Genomic DNA, 26,630 nt, shown 5'->3' with positions numbered 1-26,630 from the left:
AAACCAGATGTATATGAGAAAAAAATTTGAGTCTGTTACTAGTACCAGTTTATAGCACGTAACTTTGATTCAGTATTTATTTCAGATTTAGAAGAGTAGAAGAGGCAAATCTACCTGTAGATACTTCAAATATTGTGAAATGATTTAGTTTCTGGGATTATTTTTTTTATTATTTTTACCATGCTAGCAGAATTTAAAGCTGAATTATAGCTTGTGCCATGTATACACAGATAATTAAGAAGGTATTTTGCTATTTATTATTTTATTTTCATGAAAATTTGTGGCTATATATTATATGTAGTATCACCAACTAAATAAAGCTCATACAAAAAGTTTCATTAAAACTGTAAGTATGTGATAATGGAGACTTGGGCATAATGTGTACTCATCAGCTGGGCACAGCAGATATTTCATTGGTTTCTAATAATATGGAATTGATTATAGAGCAATATATTTTGTAAGAGCAAGGCAGTGGATCAAGCTAAAGACATAGTCTTTTCTGTCATTAAGCATAATTAAGAGCTGATTGTGAATTAGCAGCTATCGTGGAAGGAGGAGACTGAAATACAGTAGTCTAGCTTTACAAAACTATGGTATTTTGAGGCTTTTTGATTTTCTAAGACTGTACATGTAACAATAATAGTCATATACTTTTCTGCTTTGATAGAGAGCCATGTTCTCATTTATCTGTGCCTTGCATTAAAAAGCGGGTTATTTCAGTAAACATAAATATGCTTTTTAAAAAGAATTAGAGATGACTGAAGAGACTATTCCAGACTATAAGAAGGAAAGGGGGGTGCCATTCTGAGTGCCTGAATGGATATGAAAATGGCTGAAAAATTATGTGAGGGAGAAAGACTATGGATCTGGGTGCATCAATTGTTCATCTCTAGATCTTTCAGGGAGCTTTCAAGGAATAATGTTGTTTTTTTTTTTTTAAAGATGTTATAATATGAGTTGATACTTAGTGATTTATCAATTTATTTATTTTTTTAATGATTACCAAAAGTTTAGTTTTATTGTGTATGTGTGTGTATATATATATATATATATATATAAATACTATGGGACAAAACTATCAACAAGATTCTATAGAGTTAGCAGAGCCTTGGTAGCTAGGAAAAGATTAGGAGAATGATAGCTAAGTAGGTTTTAGGACCCTGAAAATTGTAACAACATACTTTTTTCTTCCATCTCTTTTTTTTGATTCCTGTGCACTACCATGTATTCTCTGTTGTGTATTTTATACGTATTCCACATATTTATATGTGGAATATGATAAAGGTATATTACCTTTATCATATTCCACACTCTTCCTGGGCACCTCCTTTTATATTTTTATTTTTTCCATATCCTTGCCCTCCCAGTCCCTTGCACATTTATGGTTTTTACTCCCAGCCTGTCTCTCTCTACCAAAGCAAACAATTTCAATTTATATGTTGAAAGTATATGTTTGCTAATATTTTAAATAATTTCAAGCATTGCTTTATACAAACATGGAAAGAGGCTGTTTTGTTAACTTGACCTTTCTGGCCACAGCTTCAAGTAAAAGAAAGCAATAAAAAATTAGAATGAAGCATTTAATATTCCATGCTGAGATATTCGTATGAAGCAATTGTGACATTTTAGGCTGAAAGTTGTACCAGATTGAAAGATCATTCAGACAGAGCTTAGTCTAGCTATACAAATATATAGAATACAAAATAAGAAGTTCAATGAGAATACAAAATAAGAAGTTCAATACATAAGGTGATTTTTTGAAAGATTAAGATGCCAAAGAAGAAGGTTAAAATGTCTGAACTACTCCAGAGCAGCACTGCTATGGATGTGATTTCAGCATTTACTAAGCTGTTCCTGGATTCAGTAAAGTTAACAACTCTGGCTATTTGGCAAAATAAATTATAACTGTAGTTTTATTTTAATGGGTTAAATTTGTAAGTTTTCTTCATTGTCATTCAAGACAAAATTTAAACCCCCTACTCGCAAAACAGAGACATATCATTTTACTGAAATTATGGAATGTAAATAAATATTGCGCTCTGTCTCTTAGTTCAGCATTTTTTTGCACTGCCTAAATGGGTTTGCATAATACTTTTTAAAAGATTGTGTTTGTACGAATATCAAACTGTTTCCAGTCCTTGTTTGGAATAGTGTTTAATCAGATTTAAAATGGTAAATGTTCTTTGTAAGGTTATATAATTTCACTCAAGCATGTAAAGTGAACCATCTGTTCATAAGATGTGCAATTTAAAATACCCAGATTTTAAGAATGCATCTGAAAGTTATGTTGCATATTATACTGAAAGCCCAAAAACTTGATAAAGAAGCTTTAGTGAAGCCTGTTTAACATAAGACAATGTTGTGTTCAATTCTTGGACCCTTACAATCATCAGTATGCACCGATGGGTTTGTGCATTTTGCAGTACAAAAGAACTCATGGGTGCCAGCTGATCAGTGCTAATGCTGCATACTGAGAGAGTTTTTAAAAGTCTCATAAACATGAATCTGCTACGTATAGTTTTAAGAATAACTTCCCTTAACAATAATTTTAGTTTCTGGAAAGAATGTTTTTTAATATTGTGAGAGGTGAATTATGTTTTGTTTTGTTTTGTTTTTAAGAGGAAGAAATCAGGGTACACTGATATAATAAGAATTATACTATTAAACAAGATAATGTATGTTTCTTCCTCTTACCATAAATTCTGCTTAATATTTGATGAAGGTTATTGTTTTACATGGATTTTTCATGTTCTTCAGGTTTTACTTTTATTTCATGGTTTGTCAAACAAAATCATTACAAACAGCTTAGCTTGGCTAAATGGGTTACAGATTGTCATGCTTACCTTTTGGATAACTGAAAAATCAACTTCTTGTTTTGTATTCGGAGACTTCCATACAGAGAAGTCCCTCATGAAACTCCTCAGTTAGTCACTATTAAAATTGCTATCTTTCTTGCTTTGGTAGGCAGTAGTTGAAAGTTTATTCTAGATAGAAGTTCATGGCTTATTTTAACACGTTTGGTGCTAGAGGAGGTATGTACTGTAATCTTTTTTAACTTGATACCAATGATAAATGTTAAACTTCAGGTATACAGCTGCATTAGCTAAGTTCACCTATGAAAGTTGCATCTCCAAAGTATTATGAAGTTTCTAAAAATGTAAAATAAAAATAGAAGACATCATTTCTTCCATGTAGCATTACCCTCTGAAGTATGTAGCATGGGAATTGCTGAAAAAGCCTTGGAAACGTAATAGCTGGGGTAGTGTAATTAAAAACAAACAAAACAAAACAAAAAACACCTGGAATTGTATAGATCGATAAGCGTTACTGTGCCTGAGATAATTCATCAGCTTCAGTTTGCATTGCCCAGTTGTCTGGTGCAGATACTGTTGTGCTCAGACTCAAATTTAAAAGAGGCTTTTGTACTTCTGAAAATCTCCTAATGAAGCTTCGTTAAAAATTGAAATTTGGCATAATGTTTGAGTGCTTATCTGCATTAGATGACTAGAAAATACTTAAATCTTCACTAAGTATCTATTTGATACAATTTTTATTATTATTTTTTTTACTATCAATATTGCAGTAACCCTGAAAGACACTTGTTTTTATCTATCTGAATGGGAAGACGGATGTTATTATCAACTTGAGTGGATCGTGTTTCAATTTATGACTTTTCTTGTGTCTTGCTATCATGTGGATTATAGTAATGAAGCCAGGATACATTTTCTCATACTTTTCAGACTCATCAGCAGTGCAGCGGAAATCTAATTATAGGCTTGCTGTGATGATTTCTGTTCTAAGGGGAGTTTAAAATGAGTTACGTAAACAGAACTATATAAGTAGAGTGTGAAAAAAATAAACTAAGGAAATCATCTTAAAAATATCGATATGTAGATTGTGATCTGATGTTAATGGGATATCTAACACAAAAACTTGGTCCAAAAAGTGTTACTGCTGATTCTGAGGAATACTTGCAATATATTTTGATTTTTTGGCAAGGCTGCTACTGAATGCTCTTTTGCCTGGGGCGTGCTGCCTCTGGTCCCAGAGACAGTCTGTTCAGGCATCACAGCAGCTGCAAAGTGTTAGTGCTGCTGTAGCTGCAGCCTGATAACTAGCTGGCTGCCTGATGGGATTTCATCCTTTGGTGAGGTGCTCCTCATGTGTGATGCAGCAGGTGGCTCTGAAAGCGACCCAGGAAGGAACTGCTAGAAGAAGAGATGCCAGTTCTGTATCCAGCTAGCTTAAGTGTCCAAAAGTCAGTGTCTGCTTCTGGCCAGAAAGAAGTTTCCTATTGTTCCTCATGCTGGAAACCCTCTCTTGGAAGCAGAGATCACACTTGGCTTTAGTGATAGAGAAGAAGTCCACTGCAAAACACAGTCTGTGCCAAAGTGGAAAAAAAGGGTTTTCATTACAACTTTCAGTTAATTTCCATACAGGGCTGTTCTCTGCTCTTCTGTTATGTGAGATGCAGTTAGCTCAGGTGAACATATGCACCATCTGAGGAATGACACTTCTGAACCTTAATTTGAAGGAAGATCTTGAAGAGCTTGTTAGTTCATAGAATTGTAGAAGCACAGAATGGTTTGGGTTGGAAAGGACCTTAAAGACTACCTAGTTCCACCCTGCCTGCTGTGGGCATGGACACCTCTCACTAGACCAGGTTGCTCAATCCCCCATCCAGCCTAGCTTTGAACACCTTCAAGGATGGGGCACCCACAGCTTCTCTGAGCAGCATGTTCCAGTGGCTCACCACCCTCATTGTGAAGAATTTCTTCCTTATGTCTGATATCCCCTCTTTTGGTTTAAAGTCATACTCGTTGTCCTACCACTCCATGCCTTTGTAAAAAGTTCTTGAACACCATCCATGGAGAGGAAGCTTTGTGCATCTGAGGCAGCAAAAATGCATTATATGCATATAATTATGGTACTTTGAGGATCCAGTGGCAACATACAGCTGTTTGACAATGTCAGTGATTCCTATGGAGGCATACCTTTGAACATGTTCTCTGGACATCTCACAGATTTATCAGTAAATAACAACTTCAAGAGTATATTTACTGAGTATTGTTTAGTGTGTGTATGTTTTAGTTAATACACTTAAGTTTCTTTTCAGCTGTCATGCATAATGTTTCCTGAAGATCACAGTTCTTTCAACTTACCTGCATTCCAGTGTTGATTGCATGTGGTTCATTTTAGCTATGGCCATTATGAATAATCACCTCAAATTAATGCCAAACATAAGCTATTTCAGTATGCATTTATTTAAGAGCTTCAGAATATTGATCTTCAGGATAAAGTTTTTGGATCCATCAGTTCAATCTGCCTGGGCAGAATAAAATCTTCAGGGCATTCAGAGCTGGGAAGTGACCTCAGTCAGCTAAAGTTCAGCTTCAATTTTCGGCCCCTTTAAAGCCTTCTGATTCAAGCAGATTTCCCACCTTCAAAATTTCTATGATAAATGTCCCCTGTGGCATTTTAAATGGATAACTGATAGTTCTGCTTGTTAATTCTGTGCTTGCTTCCTAGATGGGCTCCAGGGCAACATTTAATTTGGGAGTAATACTTCCTCAGCTCTGTTACCTGACTGAACTCTGTTCCTTTTCCAGCTGTCCTCAACTTGAAAAGCACAGGGTAGGAAAGCTGTTGCAGATACTAGCCACAGTGATCAGCAAAATCATCGCTGAATTAAATGAAATGGCCTTTGTTCACAGCTCCTTTCCTCTGCTGCCTCCTCTGTGACAGTGCTGTTGACTTTCAGTGGTCTCTGTTCTCATTTCAGTGATGAAACCTCCCAAGAAATCCATTTTGGAGTACTAGGCTATTGAGCTTTTTGAGAAAAAAATCCCCCTTTGCGGGTGTTATATGTTGCATTGAGATTAATCAACTAAAAGTCTCTGAATAATTTGATGAAAATTTTTATGGTGAGACGATGCTATTCAGAACTACCAGAAAATTCAATTTATACTCCTGACTACTAATATGACATAAAAGCCATATAAAAATTAAAAGCAGCCTGTAGCATACATACAAGGACAATTTTATTTCATTCCTAAATTCAGCAACATATAAAACAATATGAATGAAATTTTCTCTTATCTGCCTCTGACTGAAACCTCACAGTCTGGTCATCATCTCCAGAAAATTTGGAAATGCTGCAGGTTCTAAAGCAGGCATGTTCAGTGTTTGTCAGTGGTGTGGTGTCTTTAGACACTTAGTTCCGTCTCTTGAATCTGCCCAGAGCTTTATATCTTCCTTTACCCATTATGTTTTGTAGTTTAGATATTCAGACACTTTGTTTTTCCTTCTTGTTTAGTGAAAGATTTTCTAAATGTTTTCTGCTCTTCCTGTAAGTCTATTCTTGTCCTGCAGAAGGAGCGAGCATAAACTTCATGGGAGACTACTGCCTTTTGCACCCATAGTTTGCTCCTAAGTATACATATGCCATCTTGAGGCTGCAAAGGCTTGCTCATGCTGACCTTTATCATTTTGTGTTTGTTTTACAGAGTGTTTGTAAGAGATCATCATAACTGTGTATAGCAGCCCTAAACTCTCTATTAAATAAAATTTCAACAAGTAACTGTCCTAGATTCAATGTTGCTTCTTAGTGAGGAGTCTAAATTCAAAAACCTTTTTAGACATTTATCAGTTTTGATACTGTTCTCCCCTGACCATTGCATCTTTATTACCTTAGATTAAAACAGATCTGATTAAAAATATATTATTATTTAAAATAATTAAACACAGATTAATCAAACTGTCATTACCACACTTGGTATTTCATACCAAACAAATGTTATTGTTTTTTCTGTGTGTGTTTCTGTTGCATGTTTAGCATTTGTATTCTCTAACAGAGCCATTTCTGGAAAGCGAGAATAATATCCAAAACCAATATGTAATTTTGTTCCAGCATACACAAACAAATCTATGACAACCTTGAATCACAGATTTAACTGGTTTGTTTCACAATTTCTGATTTTTTAATGCATTTACTTAGTATCAGTTTATTCTGTATGTGCCCTTGTCTGACCCTTGTGTCATACAGTTCTGTTTTTTTGTATTTTTTCATACCCTGATCCTCTTCAGGTATGTACTTAGCTGATTTAGTTTTTATATTTTAGGAATAACCAGTAGAGCACTTCAGAAAAAAAATCAGCCAAATTCAAGTTCTCATTCAGACCTGGTGCAGTGATTTAATTTATCTTGTATAGGGCAGCCAGTATTCATAGCTGTATTTTTATTTTTTGTGTTGTGGCCTCTAGAGCGACAGTCTGCATAAAGGCTGTGATTAGGAAAGCTCCTTGAGCATACTTGTACAACATCCATCTCTGTTATTTGTTCCACCTTTGTTGAAAGTTCTGTACTGGGTATCTGCTTCTACTAAGTCTTTTCTATTGTCAGATGTTAATTATAAAAATATAGAGTAATTACTGAAAGAGCTACTGAAGAGCTAACCTCTTATTGTTTGATTATTGCTAGACAAAAAGCATGTTTTTTCCAGCTCCTACGTTCTATAACCACTTTGTTTGGTGAGGATTAGAACAGGTAGAACACTATTACTGAACGGGTCCATTGTCCCCTGATCCTCATGTCCCGTTAGAGGGTCCCTATCCGTATGGTACGCACTCCTCAGGGTGAGACAGAAGGATTTTATAACCTCATTTCTTTAGGAATTCAATTTGATTCCTTTTTATAGCCGTATCTGTTGCATATATTGGAGCTGGAGCTTGTTTTCTCATTTGCACATTCCTCATTTGTTGTTCTCAATTGGTTTGGGTGTCAGGAAGATTAACTAGCAACTTGTATTTTTCATATTCTTTGGCTGTTCTCCCACAGGAGTGAGACTCAAACTCCGTGTCTGTATAGACTTGCATAAATGGAAGTCCTATCTATATACTTTCAGTGGTTCTCTTTTCTTATAAATGCATTTTCATTTTATTTCTTACACTTTTTTTTTTTTTTTTTTTTTTTTTAAATAAAACAGCCTATACCCCGTGAGGGGTAAGCTAGCATTTTCCAGTTTTTATAAGCCTCTCCTCACTATTGCCTGTAAACACTTGAGTCCTTCAGGACCAAAGACTGGAACTCAATGTCAGTAAACAAATCACATTTATTGCTTTTTAAGTGTTTACACAATGACAAAAATGAAGCCCTGGGGAATTATATTGTAAAAAGGAATAGATGATTTGAATTAGGTTGCCATGTGAAATATAGCTACTTTTTATGGATGTTGTGGGAACATAAACTGGAAAGAAAATCTGCACACTGGTAAAAGGAAAGTTTAACTTTTTTTTTTTCTTAATACAAACAGAATCTTGTACTAAATTAATTCTTAATTTAGTTAATCATCAATCAGAAGCTAGTAGAATGGTCACACTTAGGAAAGTTAATTTATAATTTTACAAATAGGTAGCATTAATTATTTTAAGCATTTAGTGCATAAAAATAAAAACCACAGTATATCAACCCTCACTCTTCGTGTTGTAAGAACAAGGGTGAGGCTGAGATTTGTAAGCTGTGTTAATAGCAATTTACATTATAGATCTCTCTGACAGCTTTAGAAATCATCACTAGCTTAAGCTGTCCATTTTCTTTGGTGACCTGAATGCGTATTCAGAATATCTGATATTACTATATAGTAGTTTGTGTTTTTTGTTTGTTTGTTTGTTTTAACAACTATTATCAGAATAATTAATGATGTAACTGTGGAACAGTTTGTCTGTGTGTCAGGTGTGTTTGTAATGCATGTGAGATATGGCCATAAGTGCATGCATAGTCTTTTCTTGGATACCGTGCTTGCAGAAGGAAAAACAAGAAAAAAAGATGTTATCTGTCAGATGTGCAGAAATGTTCCAAGTAACATTGCTCTGGCTGACTGTACTGTCCATTTTATTTTACAAGGTGAGCTCATGGGTTACCTGGCTGATCCTGACTGCAGGTTCTATGGAGGAGAAACGAGAAGTCTTCTCATATTTAGTACATGTGGCAAAATGCTGCTGGAATATGGGCAACTACAATGCTGTAATGGAGTTTTTGGCAGGGCTAAGGTACTGGCAACTCTTTTTTTAAAATGGCTTTTCAGTGATAGATTACACTGCAACTTCTGTTAAGCAGATGTCTCTGAAGAACAATGAACTAAACAGAAATCTGTTGGTAAATTACATCATCTCACCCTGTGACTTTATTAATAATCCCTTTAAAAAAAAAATGCTAAAAGGCATTCTTTTCAAAATGTTTTGGAGACACCATCAGTTTTTTCTGGTAAATGTTAAATATGATATGTTTAAAAGCATACATTTTTTTTAAACAGATTTTTTTTTTTAATGTAGAAGGAAGATGGGGAAAAAAGTTATGGTTTGCCTAACATTGACTAAAATGAATGTAACTTGGGGTTGGAGTTTCCAGAACACAAGTCAAAGATAATCATGATAAATGTTCTAGAACAGTCAGTCTTAAACTGTAAAATGAAACAAATAATAAATAAATAAATAATAAACTACCAAAATACCCCCCAAAACAGCTAAAAGTTATGTTTTTTTGTGTTTTTTTTTTTTTTTTTTTTTTTTTTAAACTCTCCAAGTTTATTTACACTGACTGATGCTGGGGTCTCGTGCTGCAATGTTCCTAAATAGGCAGACCTGCCGTGTCTCCAGGAGAAAGACAGAGTATGGGGTTAAAGACATGTCGGTAGCCTTCCCACAGAGCTGTGGGCTTGTATGGGGCCAGGTGGGCTGAAAGGCGCTGCCTTTGCTCGGGTGTGCAGTTCACTCAGCAGCAAATTAGACTGAAGAGTTAAGATCAGATTTCCCATCTCTTAGCTCTGACCCTCCTTGTATTTCATGTTTGTGTAACAAAGCTTTAATGTGTTTGTATTGTCGGTCTTTGTGGTTTAGTAAGGATTCTATTGAGCTATTTATTTACATTCTTGGTATATAAAACACATTTGAAAAACTCATAGAGGCAGGGAGTCTTCAGCAGAATGCATCCACAGTCTCCTAGCCATGTAAGTTGTGAGGGAAAACGCAAAACAAACTAAGGGCTTAATTTTATCTGTAATGCATCTGCACAGCAAAAGGGAAACCAAAGAGCAAGGCTGGTACATGATTTGAAGTGTTTCCAGGAGTAGGACATAAAACAGGGTTAAGGACATTCAGCTGTTAGTGTTTCTACAAACCTTTGTAGAAAGTCTGGGGGCAGGGATGGCCATGCCTTCACACAGACAGGCAGCTCAGAAGGGGCTCAGTAGGACCTCGGTGCTAGAGGTCCTACTCAGGGGGCACCAGGAGCCATTTCTGTTTGAAATCAAAGATTCGTCTGCAGCACTGCATTGGTGCCTGAGAGTTGGAAAATGATCTTGACATTTATTTCCATAGCAGATTTTGAGTGAAATGGAAAGAAGTCAATATAAAATATTTTAAATATATATATTTACTTTTGTTCACTTTATGGATTGTTCACTCATAATGCAGCTAAAGGAATTTGTAATAAACCATCTGGTTTGTCTTCATGCCATTTCTTTAATCTTTTCTTATTTCATCCTAGGCCCATATAACTTTAAGGCAATGACAAAATATAAAGGTTAGAAAGCCTGCTTGTCTTCCTCTTGTGTACCTGAGCTTTTATTAAAATCCCAAACATTACGCCAGTCTTATGTAGATCAGACTGCTTGTTTCTCCTTGTTAGTTCTGGTGTTTGATAATTCAAAGGATAGAAGCAGCATACTAACCAGAATTTTCATTAAAAATAATGAGATTAGTATGATTAAGTAATTTCTGAGTAATGATAATAATTTCCACTATTATATGTATGCTGCAAGTATTGAACTTTAGTGTATTTTTTTAGTAGTAGTTGTGATCTCTTTTTGCAATAGATCCAGAAAAGTTTTAAAAATGTGGCAATTTATGGACCAGTCTGATATTGAAACTATGCGAAGTCTGAAAGATGCTATGGCACAACACGAGTCATCATCAGAGTACAAGAAAGTGATCAACCGGGCGCTCAATATTCCAGGCTGCAAAGTAGTTCCTTTCTGTGGTGTATTTTTAAAAGAGCTTTGTGAAATTTTGGATGGAGCTTCAAGCCTCATCAGACTTTGTCCACGGTACAATTCCCAGGAAGAAACGTTAGAGGTAAGTCAGATTGATATTCTAAGAGGTTATGTTCATAGCCATCCAGTGCATTATTTGATATTATTTATTATTTTTTATGAGATCATCATCTAATTACAGTTCCCTAAACCACTGTTATCCATAGTTCAGTTACATGGACCTATTTCATTCTCATAGTAACTGTAGCAATATAAATTTGGTTATATATTGTTTGATATGGGGTACTGAGAAAATACTATCTGTACCAAAGGGTAACGTTTATACTAAGGTAAAATAAGTATGTAAATACTTAAAGGTGCATCTATTTTCTGTTAAATGTCCTGACCTTTGCATAGCTTATTGGGAATTGGAAGGTTTTCAGTTCCTTGAAAACAGAATTCAGAAGCTCAGTGGATTCAGTTTTTCCTTTATGAAACAAAGCAGTTCCTCTGAGTTTTTTCTCTTTGTTTTGTAAAAAAACAAGTCCCTGTTACATAAAAAGATTAAAGCCTAGGCTTTTAAAAAGTCTACAGAGAATTACTGAAACTTTTTTTTTAAACAAACAAACAAACAAACAAAAAACTTAAATTTTTGAAACTTGATTTATGCAGTGATTTGGTCTGTTTGGGATTAGAAGCTACTGGGAAATAAATACTAAATATTATTAAGTCTTGTAAGTAAAAATCCTCCAGTGTAGATGACAGTGTTCTAGTGTTTCTATTGTTACATTACTAACCTTTTAGACATCTTTAGTTTGTTTCAGATTACAGCGGACAAGATAATTTCTTGCAACGAGTAGGCCAAGATGGTTTAAATAATCCAGAAAAAGAATCAACAGCAAACAATATATTCCAAACTATTCGGAGCTGTAATCGCAGTTTGGAATCTGAAGAGGGTGAAGATAATTTTAGTGAAGGAAGCAATTCAAGAAAAAACTCCTTGAAGGACAGAAGCCGGTACCAGTAGGTCTCATTTTCTATCTCAGTCTGTATATTTCACATTTTTCATGTTTAATTTCTTTTTTTATCAGTGCTCATTATAGAAACATGGTCGACTTTAACCTCTTTTCTTTTATTTATCGTCTTACAAGTCAAAACCTTTTTCGCCTGGAATTATGCTAAGTATCTGCTACTCAAATGCTTGGGAACTCTCTGTATAGTTATATTTTCCCTCATGATGTAATTACTTCCTCTAGTGATAAGGGTAAATCCCTTTCATCTTACACATAGAGCTTTAAAAATCCACAGTTACGATTACAATTTTGATCTGTGGTGCCAGGAATAGCACCGGGACATATCTGTTATCAGAGCTCAGAACATTATATTCTGCACACTAGGGCAGCGTCATGTCCTTTCCAAAATAAGGGTTATTTATTATTGTTCATAGGACCACTTCTTTTAAGGTTGTGTTCATTTAAGGCTTTAACATTATGACCAGAAGATGTTTGTAAGTAATTCCACATTTTGAAATTTCATTTTGGTTTAGTCCTACTATTTTGCCTAGATGTTTACTTGATTGTGCTCCATTAAAGAGCTCAGTGTTCAAAAACCCCAGATTTTCACTTTGAAGACCCAGTATATTCTGTACTATTCACCAACAAGAATGCTAAATGCAAAGTTTATGATGTCACCTGATTGAGTGTTGCCTTAGTGAAATTGCAGCCCATATAGACATATAGGTCAGCTTTAAACCAGGTAACTGTTAAAATAACTTCAAACTGAATATCAGAGCCATACTGTTCAGAAGTGAAGAGATGTAAAACATCCGTATGTTCAGAAGTCTCCAGCCTATTTCAGCTACTTACACAAAAAATCTAATAAGTGACTGCCTGAGAAGGAACTACCCTCTTCCTGTTTTAAATGCATTTATTTCATTAACATGCAATTGTAACCCTCATTTAAAATAAATAATAATTATTTCCTGAAAGAATGATTTCTAATAGAATTATTCACATCTGGCTTTGGTTCCTTCTGGACAGTGGCACAGTACATTATGCCAAGACGGTTCCACTTTGTCCATGTATGTTGTCTCTCGACCTACTGCAGTTTAAACACTTTCTTCCAGAAATTATTTTTCTTAATTAAAATACTTTGAAACCTGCTTTTAACTTTCAGTTCAAATAAAGAATGAGCTAGGGAAATCAACCTTTCACTTAGATACACAAAGCAGAATTTAAACATAAAATAAAAATATGGGGAAAATAAAGTTCTCTTTGTTACATGTTTATGAAATCAGTTCTTGTTAAATTTGTTATTTACGCTTTATGTTTAAATATAAGCTAGTAAGTTCCACTCTAACTAAAGTAGGAATTAAATGTAAAATAAATAAATAAATAAATAAATAAATAAGGTTAATATGATATTGAAATTAAAGTTTCAAATTAAAATAAACAGAAGTGCAGCTTCCTGATTCAAGCCATTGGCTACACAGATTATTAGTAGCTGTAGTTCTGGTGCAGTAAGTGCTGATTTCAACATCATAATGACTTGTAGAAAAATTATCTGTGTGAAAGTGTTAGTTTACTTCAATTCCATATTCTCTTGCCATTTCTTTCATGGGCATTGAGAGGTGGGTGAAACAGAAACAAATTCCTGTAGAGAGGCAGAAGGGCTTTGAACTCTCGTCCTTGTTCTATGGAGGCTGTAATATTTAATTTTCAATACTATGAACAACTAAAAGCCTTTCTTTTAAGACCTAAGCTATATTTTCTATAAAGTATTATATAATCCAAATTTTATAACAAATATTTGTTACCTGATAATTGTATTATTGTGGTTATAAAAGCTGAAAAACACACCTTACTATTTTTTAAAAAAAATTACAAGGAAAATTTTCAAGTAGTTTGTTTTTTGCTGATTCAAATTAATATTGTGGAACATGAACCCAGAAAAGTTGGTTAGTTTCATTTGAAAAAAATGAAAGGCATCTAATAAAATCAGTAGGCACTGGGTATAACCATTATTTTCCCAATTGTGCTTGCAAATAAACTCTGTGTCACTCTATAGTCAGTGACCTGTCTAATCACCCTGAGTTACCTTATATGACAGGTAAATATCAAAATTTAATTTCTATTAGAAGTCTTTCTTAACAATTCTCAAAGAAATAAAGGCAGATAGGAAAAAAAAAAAAAAGTTTGAAATGCCATTTTTGTAGAAATGTTAATCAAATGTCCTAGTAAGATGCTCTAAACTTTGTCACATCACTTTGTTGGCCTGCTCTCATTTTCCTTTTTAAGCTTTCTTAGTTATAGTAAGTATCCTTTACAATAAAAGGGAAAAACTCAAGTTTTTTCCTTTTCATATCCCATGTAATTTCCCCCTTTAAAACTGCAGTCTGTTTTAATGATTACTGTATCCTTTCTTCTCATTTCCTTGCATCTTAGTGCAACACGTGTAAAGAAAGCTTCTGATTCAAACCACGTTCTGTAAGTTTGTTCTCAGTAATTCACAGCTATGTCACTTTTGCTAGCTAATGTCAGAGGTTTTGTTTCTGCATACAATTGCTTGCATGCGCTTGGTTTACCTACTTCCTGTGCATTTTAATCTGCAGCATGCCAGTGCTATCAAATGTGAAATAAGGCAGGAACGAAGCTTTGCCATTTTGGCCTCCTATATGCAAAATTTCTCTGGCCATGCACATTTAGTCTCAGAATACATTTTCTAGATTTTTTGCAGAGACTTGTTTGATTATTTTGGGGTCCTGGGGGAGTGAAACACTTTCGGTTGTTAGTTTCATTTGAAAATCTGAATATTGCACAACCCAAGTAAATAATGTATATAATGTGGTAAAACTCAGCAAATTTAACACCAGTTTATATCTGCTTAGATATATGATATGACCTTTATATTTAGGAAGATTTTTTTAAGGAAGTACAGCTGCAGTTGAGGCTGATACAGTTTTTCTATCCTTTTTTGTCGGTCTCCTCAACATCACTAAAAATCCCTCAGCCTATTGGCTGAGAAATCATTGATATCTGGAGTAAGGGAAAATTCAAGTGAATTAGTACTCTGGGGAGAGAAAAGTTTGAGGAAGACCTAAAGATTATGTGTGGTGTTTCACTCAGTGAGATGGTATATGTGGCTTGGAACAAGTCATAATGTGAACTGCCTTTTGCTCAGCTGGTAGGACATGGGCAGGAGCTGAGAGTACTGTGGTGATATGAAGGGTATAGAGGGAATTAGGACAAGATGCCTTGAAGAATATGCAAAGCAAGCTGGTTTGGATATCTTCAGGAAAATGTGCTTCATTATTTCTGCTGTATATGGAGAAGTTTACTCTTTTTATGTTCAATTTAAAGCAGTATTGAATTTTTGAACATTCATTCATTCATACATGCTGGAAACTTCTGTAGGGAAGAATTTATATTTAAAGTACTTCATTTATTAATGCAGATATTGTTGTTCTGTATCCATGTTTCTTGTCATAAAATATTTCAAAAAAAAAAAATGTTTCTTGTTAAATTTTATTTACATAAAATTTAAATTTTCTAATGGGAAGTATCTGATAACATTTGTGCTGCATTCTTTTGAGGAAGGCATATATTTTAATTTCACGAGTGTTAATAAGAGAAAGGTCTGCACATTAAACCTGCATATTAAAGGATTAAAATCTTATCTTCCTTCCATTAGATCTTGTTACCAGCTTCCACATACAATACTTATTGATATTTCCACTGAAGTGATCTTGTACTATTGATTTAGAAAGTGGAATCACTTGACTTTAAGGTCCAAACTGAAGTTATTTATTATTAATGTAACCTTTGGAAAATTCTAAGAAAACATATTTATATTTTTACAGGAGTTATAAGGAGTAGCAACATCTTTTAATTCAAAATTCTAGTAACATAAATTTTAATATTGTAAAATCTACAGATGTTCCTATAAGTCCATGTATTCTTTTTAATTTAAACTGCAAGAGAAAAAGTATTAATCAGTCATAGCATACATCTACATATTAATCATGTGCTTCACTAGGTAGGAAGTGGGTTTACGAAACTAAATATAAGTCTTTGTTCACATAAATCTTTGTTCACGTACAGATTTATAATTGGAGATCTTTCAGATTCTGAAAGTGATATATTTGAGCAGTTGAAGGAATGGGACACAAACTCAACAGAAGAACAACAAAAGGCTTTCTGCCATGGCATAGAACTCATTCCCTGGTATGTGTTATCTATCAGAGCTGATGTCCACCAGTTCATGCTGCAAGGGGTGACTGTCATTCATTATGACCAGGAAACGCATCTTTCAGCACGTTGCTTTCTTCAGCTTCAGCCTGACAATAGTACTTTGACTTGGACAAAACCCACGACAGTTTGCCCTGCAAATGCTAAGGCAAAACTGAGTGTGCTGGGTAATACTGCTGAGCTTGGTAAGTATTGCCAGTTTCTTGGCAATACTGGATTAAATGGACTTGTGGAAGGTTTTCTGGATTTGTTTTCAGCCAAGGCTGTGTATATGGGACACTCTGGCATTGATATGCACACTGTGTGTGTTCAGAATAAACTTTGTAACATGTCCCTTGAAGAAAATGGTATAACACTACTTTATGGACTTCAGACTACTGATAATAAATTGCTGCACTTTGTTGCTCCAAAATATACTGCCAGAATGCTATATGATGGATTGCTGGAATTGACTAAAGCTGTAAGAAAAATGAGGAGATTCCCTGATCAAAGACTACAGTGGCTACGGAAACAGTATGTCAGCCTTTACCAGGTAAAAGATGTGATTTTATATAAAACAAGTTCAAAGATACCAACAGTGTAATGTCATGCAATTAGTTCCTATTACAAGTAAACTAAGACTAAGCTTGAATGCCAAATCTCCAACTTTGAAACATGGTTTGAGTGAACAAGATCTGGTTCTCCACATAATGTTTCATCTAATGGTGCATGGTTTTGATACACTCAAGTTAAATCTTTATTATTATGATTATTAGTATGAAGTTCTTTGTATATTTGGACCTTTGGAATAAGTATTTTACTAAAGAGAAAGAAATGACTGCATGAAAAGGATGCTGAAATACTGAGTACTGAGAGTTAAGGCAAAAAAAAAAAAAAAAAAAAAAAAAAGCAAACAAAATAACCCTATTGCATTCATGCAATAATTAACAATTGCCTACTCTTGTTGTTTAGTCTTTCATTGGTTCCTTAGAGATGTCTGTATTATTGCATAAGATGTGTTTGTTCTTTGGCAGTTATCCTTCTTGTTTTGTTAATGCTGAGAATTTTTGTAGGAGGATGGAAGGTTTGAAGGCCCAACCTTGGCTCAGGCTGTTGAACTTTTCGGAGGCAGACGATGGAGTGCAAGAAACACAAGCACAGGAACTCTTACCAAAAGCACTGAGAAACCTAGTGTTCAGAGAAACAACACTCTGGGAATAAATGCAGCTAAGAAAAAGAAGAAAGTACTTATGAGGGTAGAATATTTTGTTATTATTGTATTTTGTTTTTTGTCTGGCTGATAGTTTTCCTTCCTACAGCTACTGTGTAGCTAGCTAGCTATATTCTGAACCAGGGCAAAGTTAGATGATAATTTAAAAACTGCTTATTGCAGCATGTTTTTTTTGTTTGTTTGTTTGTTTTTTGGCTTGTAGTTTTCCATTATTTTGTGTTTCTTTTGTCATGCCTGAAGCATTCTCAGGAAACATTGGCACTGGGGCTAGCAGATGAGGGATAGAAACGTATTAAGAACTTTAGCTGCTACCTCAGTATAATGGTAAAATATTTTTAGTAACAAAAATAGTGACCTGCAAAGTAGTGTTTGGAGGCTGTAGTCAGTTTCTTTGCTCCTTTTTGTTTTCACATTGCTGAAAACATCACCTCAGTTCTTCTGCCTTACAATTGCATACAGTTTTATCTTACATAGCTTGCAGCCATGTAAGCCAACCGAACTTTGGCAGTTTCCATTTTATTTTTCTGGATTCAACCACTTCCACTTCCAGCCAGGAAACAGAAAAATGCAGGGTCTAGCAGCTCAACACTATCCACTTTGTCTAGTGTGCAGGTAGGGGAGATCCAGATGACAAGATTCATCCTTTTTAGGACACCCATACACCAGTAGAAAAGTTTAAAACCATTTGGACCAGTTTAGAGAGGCATGATCACTGTAGTCCTCTGTGAGATGTCAAAATGAGGTAGAACGTGACGTTCCTGCAGTCATTATGTATCCTTCATCATGATTAAGTTCTCTCTTTTCTACTTAGATGGTTTTACTGACAGCATAGTTATTGGCCTTGAAGTAATTTCATAAGGAATGGCTGATTCATCTGATGGTCAAATTACAGATTGCACTGATAACTAATGAAAAAATAGTGTATTGAGGATGTTTATTATGGTGCTCACTTCATTTCTAGGGTGAAAGTGGAGAGGCCACTGATGATGAAATGGCCACTCGGAAGGCAAAAAGCTGTAAGGAATATCGTAATAGAAGTGGTTCGGATCCTCAAGATATTGATGAGCAAGAAGAATCAGGTAGATACATAGCTTTGGTACCTAAGAGTCCCTCAGGGTTTTGCTTAAAATCTTTTTATACAGATTTTTTTACAGTTCTAAAGATATGTTTATGATAGAAAACTACTTATACAGTCAAATCTTGAAAAGCTATAAAATTTTAAAAATTGTTTCTTTTTTTTTTGTTCATGATTGTTCTTTCATTTAGTTTTAGTAGCACTTCCTTTCTTGTCAGACTAAATGCACATATAAGCATTACTGAGATCATATCTTTTTGACTGTCTTGGGACAAATCTAGAATCCCGTTAGTGTTTTACTGAACATTAATGAATTATGAACATCAATGAAAGCATTTTTCTTGGGCCTGAAGCTGTAATAGTGCTGCAAACTTTTGTTTTCTCCATAGATCAAAATATTATTATTAATGCTTCTCCATCTAACACCTTGTCATCAAGAAGAACACACTCTCTGACAGCATCTGGATCTCCTAATTTAGGAGCTGTCACATCCTCACCAGCCAGACCAGTCTCCTCTCCTGTAATGTCTTCAAGCAAGAGTCAGTCTAGGTAAGGATAAAATCAGTGCTTTGATTTTAAAAGAAAAAAGTTACTGTTATTTAATTATGATCAAATGTGTTTTTCTTGACCAACTGACAAAATCTGACAAAAACAATTCCAGAAATGCAATTAGCCTTTTGACAGACATCTGAAACATGTTGTAGCACAACATAGGGCATTTAATCTGAAAGACCATGAATCAGAGGACAGCTTTGTAGACAGTCCCTTAGCAGCATGCTTCAGTTAGTAAGTCTATTACAGAAGCACATTGGAATTCATCCCAAAACTCCATAAGTTTAATTCTTTCTCCGGATTGTCTCCAAAACATAGTTATAGACATTTTCTATATAAACTCAAGAGAAATGTAGATGTGTGAACTGAAGTGCTGAGGTTTCTCAGCACAAGTCATTTCTACGTCGGGGAGTATTAGCTTTTGCTGACATTCTTCGTGATGATTGCAGTACTTTCTCAGCCAATTGGATGAACAGTTTTGAGATCTTTCTTCTCTTACAGGCCCCTCTCTTTAATATTCATAATTTTTCTTACACTTACACAGTTCAACAGGTCATGCTGTTGTTGTGCATTGACATAATGCAGTAATGTGTTAATTCTATAAATAGTAATAATGGTAGTAGTACTAATAGTAATAATAATATAACAAGAGTAATATATCAGGGTTGTGGATAGTACTTGATGACATACAACAAGGCAGTCTCAATGGAGACTTTCCAGTGCCTTTTAATGGAATGAAAGCTGTGGTGTGGGCATGAATGTGAATCTTGGAGTTCCCTGGAAAGCAGTGGTAAGCAATGGAAGAGATCAATGCTTCAGGCAGAACAGTATTTTTGAAGAGACATGTCTTATGTACTGGTTTATATTGCCTATTTCATAGGGATTTTTTACACTAAACATGGTTAGGTTTAGTAGTGGAAGTGAGCAGTAGAGCCAACTGTGGGCATCTGTGGCTGGGTGCTTCTCCTTTTAACTCTGCTTTCTGAGACTTATTATGTTCTTTGCTTTTTGTTCCTCGCTGTCATACACAACGATGGGATGAACATACCAGACTAGGAATTATCTCTTTAAGACATTTATGGTTATTTTGTTTGTTTGTTTATTTTCAAGGATCTGAGCAATTGTCTTTTATACTGCATTAATACCTCTGGAGAATGTTTCTCTGTTTTGCAAATCTGCTTTTTGCTTTTTATGCCAAAAGAGTTGTTGTTCTCTAAATGAGATTAAAAGGCTCAACTGAGAACTCACATTCCCAGGGGAAAGGGCAGCTAATGTTTCTTTAAATCCTTTCATTCTGTCCTGGGTTTCTCTACAGATTCCTGCACAGCTTAGCACTATAGGCCTCCCAGAGTTATGTCAGGTTTTCGCTGGCAAAGTTGTTTGAAGACTCCACAGTGTTGCCTGGTAGAGCTCTCCCCTACTTGATAGGACCCATCATGCTAGAATTTGAAGGCTCCTCTGAATGCAGCTATATGGATGCTTTCATCTGTTCTGAGGAAATCTTCCTCAGAATCAAGAGACTTGGAGCACTAGAGAAAGCCTGAGTCTTGGTATTTTCATCCCCAACTCCAAATCATTCTTGCAGGGTTTCATGTGTATGGACGCTTCACATGTTCTAAATGAAATGACTACCTTTAGTTCCTCAATTGCTAGCATAATCATAACAATCAATTTATATTTTTAATTTTACCCAACCAATTTTGTCAGTAGTATCGTAAATTAAGATAAAATGAGCAATCCATTTACCGAGGGGGGAAAAAAAAAGAAAAGAAAAAAAACAAAAAGCTGAAATGACCTAGATTATGAAGTAATCTAGGAAATACATGATCCACTGGGACTGAATTGTAGATGTTTCTCTGGCTCTGTACAAATCAGATCCAACAGAGCTAATTAATCAGGTTAGTATCCGCTTTGCTGCACCCGGATGTAGACCCAAACCCGGAAGAGGCTTAATAGCTGGAACCACTGTTGGACTTAAGGTTGTGCAGCTGTAGGTGCCTGTATGGTCCCACGCAGAACCCACGATTTAGCAGAGCAGGGAGGAGAGGGTGCCACTGGGCTCTGCAAAAGTCTTTGCAGCACAGAAATATTAACTGGTAACAAATGATTTAAGTCTCCGTGTAGCAGCTAGGAAGATTTCTGGTTCTTTTTCTTTTTCCATATAATATATACTTTAAAAATAACTTTCCCTAAACAATTACCTATATCCATGTCTACACTATGTGAGAAGCTCTGAATAAATCAAATATTTTTAAGTGAAAAAAATAACAATTTAAAATAAGAAAGAGATGTTTTTGTTGTACATTTTAAAAAATTGTACTTCTTGCAGTTAGAGAAAGAAGAACTGTATTTTTACTTATCAAGGGCTCACGCCCTTGATATTCCTTACCTCCTTACAAACAGCTTACACTGAAAATAAATCCTTATGCAATCCAGATGTACATACCATTTCCACACACAGGTAGCCTGCAGCTGTCTTCTGTCGTTCCTTCCAAGTGGATGTTCATGCAGCAAATTCCCAAGTTCTTTAGAAATCTAGTGCTGCCTCTAAGGTGGAAACAGGGTACAGGGTAGTAACACCACTCATAAATATATAGCAGAACATGAATACTTATATATGTAGGGGCTTATTTGTGAAGAAAGTGTGAACTTTCTCTCTCATTATCTCTATAGTGGTGATCTAGGCCACTCCTAATTAAACAGTTTTGATGGTGGTAGTGGAGTTTTCTTGTTTGTTTGGCTTTTTTTTAAAAAAAAAAAAAAAATCTTGTATTTATTACCCGTGGAATTACTGTGGAATATAACCTCTAGTGATCAATTCTGGAGATATGGTGAGCTTTCTCATCTGCTGCTCATTTTCTTTTCAGTACTCTACAGTTCCAGTCTGTTTTCGGGAGTCAAGAGACTTTCCTCGTGGTGGTTTATTTTTGTTGTCTGATAAAAACGTTAGGAATGATTTTAGCCAAAAAGTTATACGCAGTATGTCAGTGCTTGCCATAGTGATGTCAAACAAATTGAACACTATCAACCAAAGTAGATGGTATTTTTTAATACTTTAAATCACATGCTGTTTTCAATTGCATGCATGCACCCCAGGCCAGGAGTGAATTGAGGAATCTGATCTAGTATATTTATGTGAAAAGAAGTCTGCTTCTAACACAAATTTCCAGGGACTGCAAATGTCTTTAGGGACAGTGGACAACAAGCTGGTCCTGTTTTTCCATCACAGCTGTTGGAACTATTTGTACTGAACCTGATGGCAGAATTCCTAGACTAATGGATTTGTAGATTTGTACATTAGGGAGAAATAAAGTCTGACACATGGTCACCTAGTCTTGTACTTTGAAACAAAAACTGTAACTTCTGGAGTTAGTTATGGTTTCAACTAGACAATTCTTGTACTGGCTGTTTAGGTACCTCCCTTCGCAGGATGCTGGTGCTAGTAAATCCCAGTCATGCATGTGTGGTCATTGTTGTTTAGGCCCTGGAAAGAACATGGGATCTTGACCCATCTGACCGATACCCTTACAAATTAGTACTTGAAATTTAGTAAGAACTTGTTCATACAGCTCAAGGAATAGTTCAAGGTGGGAACTAAGTACTAGTCTAAGTCCTGTAATAGCCTGAAAACTTTGGGATGCAGCTTTTGGAAATTCATTGTTTTGTTTCAAAAACTTTGTTCAGTTTCATAATTCAGGTTAACAATTGCAGTTATAAAGAATTTATTGTCAACCAAAATAATGAGCATGAAACAGCTAGTTATTTTTGTGGTCATTTTCTCCCTTTGCTCTCAATAAATTCCAGTTTCCTTCCTTCAGCCCAAGAAGCTGAAAGGAGGAAATCATTAGAACCTCATTTCTGAAAGGAAATGACCTCCAGAGGCTACTGTCCAAGCCTAAATGAAGAAGAGGACTGTAGCTTGACCTGTCTTATCCGATGATAATCCAGACTGTTTTGGGAAAGTATGTGAGAAGTCCATGTGGATGGGAAATGAGGAGGGTTGAGTGCCAGGGGATGCATTGTACTTCTTAAATTTATACCTTTAATTCTCCAAGATACGAAAACAAACAAACAAACAAAAAACCCATACCTGCACAGGAAAATATTTGTTTTATTGTGTATCCAGTTGTAATATGTCTTTTCTCCTTCTTTTGACAGTGCAGAGCTCTAAGGAATTCTACATCCCTTTTATTTCTCCCTTAGCAAATCTTTAGTAAACTTCATGTACGGCAGGACATGTTTTTTTAAAGCTTGTGGTACAAGAACACTGGCATTGATTTCTTTGAAGAAAAAATGAGAATGCTTTCACTTGTGCCATTTGCATTGGGCCCTTTTGCACATGGAAGAGCTTTAAATAGTATGCATATACATTAATTGTTCTGGCAAAGTTAGCAGTTGTCTTGAGGGAAATTAATAGCCATTATAAAACAAGAAAGTACAAACAGTCATGGTAGATCTTATAAGATGCAACTCTATTTGCTTCTTCCAAATATTGCTAGCAAATACATTAAAGAGAATACAAATAAACTATTAATGCAGTTATGCATAATATTTCAAGAAGTGGAAATTTAATGTAACCAAATTACAGCAGTCTCTTTCTGATCTAGCGCATGGAGCAGCAGTAGCTGGCATGGCCGTGTTAAAGGAGGAATGAAGGGGTTTCAGAACTTCATGGTTTCTGATAGCAACATGACTTTTGTGGAATTTGTGGAACTCTTCAAATCTTTCAGGTAAAATAAATCTTTATTCTGTATTGATTTCATTCACCCAAGTTTATAAAAGAGCAAAAGGTGAAATTTTCAACTCTTTTTGCAGTGTCCGTAGCCGCAAGGATCTTAAAGACCTTTTTGATGTCTATGCAGTGCCTTGCAATCGATCTGGTTTAGAACCTACTCCACTTTATACTCATTTGAAGATTGATGAAAATAACATTGGATTCCAACCTGATTTAGGTTAGTATAAGGGGAAAACACAGCCATTAGAACACTGAACAGCTTTATTTATTGGCCTCAAGTAAAAGTGTCCCAGTCAATCTCATAAATGGCAATCAGTTATAAGTTCAAGTACAGGACTGTTGCTGTACCTCCAGTAAGACTTGGTTAGCTGGATGTAAGACAGGCTCTCTGTTTAGAAATAAAGCAGGAATACTTTTCCTCTTCTTCATATTAACCAGATATATCTGTAACTGGTATAGCAAAGACAAAAAGCTTTTTGCAGATAGGCTGGGCCCAACACAGGGAGTATCTGGTTGCAGGAGCTCTGGAATCTGCTGTAGGAATAAAACAAAGAGCAAACATAGGGAGCAGAAATGAAAAGGCTGTGTGCACTGTGTCTCGTCTGGTTGATTTTTTCCTATCTGTTTTCCTAGTAGATCTGCTTTATGTGGGACAAGGGGGAAGGAAACCTCTGTCCCTCTTTACATTCCCCAGTTACCATAATCTAAGTCTGGAGCTTTCTTCACTGTTAAAGAAAGCAGTCTTTATGCCAAGCAGCCTGTGGGGAGGGTACAGTACCACTGGTGTATGGGACTGGAAGAAGATAAGGTCTGATCACGTAGGCAGGCTCTGGGATTGCACACAGCAGAGGAAAGGCTTCAAGACTGTACGTGGTTGTGAGAGGTAACAGGAGGATCCTGGGTGACACCATGAGAGATTGTGGATCCATGTTAAAAATTCTAGGATTTTGTTTATAATAATTGAACACTTATGGCAGTCCACTCCCACTGCTTTATGTACACATTTAACAATCTTTCTCCTATTAGTGGATAGAAACAAGTTGGTTCTATTCAGATTTACTGTTAATGGTAAGACATTCAATAAGATATTCAAGTAATTTATAATTAAATATTCTATTAAGTCAAATTCTATATAATGTATATAATACACATTAATTATGTATCTGATATTTATATTCTATTTTTATTATTATTTCTTTTTAAAGACTTGTTGACTAGGAATGTTTCAGACCTTGGTTTGTTCATTAAGAGTAGGCAGCAGCTGTCAGATAACCAGAGGCAAATATCTGATGCTATTGCTGCTGCCAGTATCGTAACTAATGGTACTGGAGTTGAAAGCACGTCACTGGGGATATTTGGTGTGGGCATCCAGCAACTAAATGACTTCCTAGTGAATTGCCAAGGAGAACACTGCACCTATGATGAAATCCTCAGTATTATCCAGGTTAGTAATACAAACATCTTGCAAGTCTTTTTATTGGGAGTCTTGTTTATTTCTGTTTTCCCTGCTTGTCTTCCTCAAACTCAGAATAGTGTATCTGTGTCATCTCCTTTCAGGCTAATGTTTTCACTACAGATTATTCTGTAAGTGTGCCCAACAGTATTGTTTCAGGTCACCAAGCAGTTTACTTTGTAGTCCTTGTTTCCATTTGGTGAACTTAACATGTAATTGTATCTTTATTGGAGGCTATAAAGGTGTGCATACACCCATAACAAGAAAAAAAAATAATGCAAATAAACATATTTTTTAGCTATATATGCTTTACCTGGGAAGGGACATTAACACTTGGGAGAAGTATTCATGGCAGTGCATTGTTTTCTTCTTGTTTGTGATCACTTTTGGTAGAGATTAACCCTAACTTAAAAAATTTCCACATATTTTTCTTTTATTGTTTAAACGAACGAACGAACGAAAGAAAGAAAGAAAGAAGCAGACCTTAATAAAACATTAATCCTCTCAGAGTTATTTTCCAGGAGCAAATGTGAACATCTTATTTCATTACATACAATGGCTGAAGTGATTAGAAAGTATTTAGCAAAGTTTGAATACCTCCAAATGTGTAGTTAGTACAATCCAAAACCAAGCACCCACTTAGCAGTTAACTAAGGTTAGAAACTGGATATTTCAACTATCAATATGTAACATAAATTTGCAAAGTTCAAAAGACATTAATTCTAAAGGAATGTCAGAGTAGCACACCACAAGTCTGTAAGTGTGTTGTATTTGAACACAATTGATAGGAAAAGGGTGCATGATTATAAATCCTTTTTAATTTCAGCTTAAGAACTGACTCTGCTTTGAACAGGAGGTTAGATCAGATGACCCTGCAATATGCCTTCTAACTTGAATGATTCTATGATGCTGCAATTAATAGTTTAGACTGCTTGTTTAGTGATTCTTAAAGCAAGCATGAGCATTCTGCAGACACCGCTACTACTGTATCCACAAAAAGACTGGTTTAAAATATACTAATTAGTTAGCTCAGTGCAAAAACTACACTATGAAAATAAGAAAAAGCAGTATTTCTAAAAATAATTATTATATATCTCTTCCATTTCTTCCTCCTTGTAGAAATTTGAACCTAGTGTGAATATGTGCCAGCAGGGGCTGCTATCTTTTGAAGGATTTGCCAGGTAATTAATTAAGTGATAATTTACATATATTTATTTATTTATTTATTTATTTATTTATTTATTTATTTATATGATGATACCAATATATTAAGGTTTGCATGACATTCACAAATACTCAGCATAGCATAAAATTTTTGGAAATCTCACTTTTA

The 26,630-nt window shown here is 35.2% G+C and overlaps 1 protein-coding gene across 6 annotated transcripts in view; it reads left to right on the top strand.

The window, feature by feature from the left end:
- Positions 1-26,630, top strand: part of PLCE1 (phospholipase C epsilon 1) — a 156,529-nt gene that overhangs the window by 103,987 nt on the left and 25,912 nt on the right. For 4 of the 6 annotated variants that reach the window (XM_032191621.1, XM_032191622.1, XM_032191625.1 and 1 more), the window contains 12 exons: positions 8,902-9,047; positions 10,871-11,129; positions 11,841-12,049; positions 14,470-14,511; positions 16,126-16,804; positions 17,325-17,507; positions 18,444-18,561; positions 18,947-19,106; positions 23,717-23,839; positions 23,925-24,061; positions 25,050-25,288; positions 26,417-26,478. In XM_032191621.1, coding sequence (XP_032047512.1) covers positions 8,902-9,047; positions 10,871-11,129; positions 11,841-12,049; positions 14,470-14,511; positions 16,126-16,804; positions 17,325-17,507; positions 18,444-18,561; positions 18,947-19,106; positions 23,717-23,839; positions 23,925-24,061; positions 25,050-25,288; positions 26,417-26,478 — 2,357 coding nt within the window. The remainder of the gene's footprint in view (positions 1-8,901; positions 9,048-10,870; positions 11,130-11,840; positions 12,050-14,469; positions 14,512-16,125; positions 16,805-17,324; positions 17,508-18,443; positions 18,562-18,946; positions 19,107-23,716; positions 23,840-23,924; positions 24,062-25,049; positions 25,289-26,416; positions 26,479-26,630) is intronic. The other 2 variants (XM_032191624.1, XM_032191623.1) reach the window with 1 other exon arrangement.

This window comes from Aythya fuligula, chromosome 7 (assembly GCF_009819795.1).
Source record: "Aythya fuligula isolate bAytFul2 chromosome 7, bAytFul2.pri, whole genome shotgun sequence".
Lineage (NCBI taxonomy): Eukaryota > Metazoa > Chordata > Aves > Anseriformes > Anatidae > Aythya > Aythya fuligula.
Note: the sequence above shows the minus strand (reverse complement) of the source record. Positions and strands in the feature narration are given on the sequence as shown.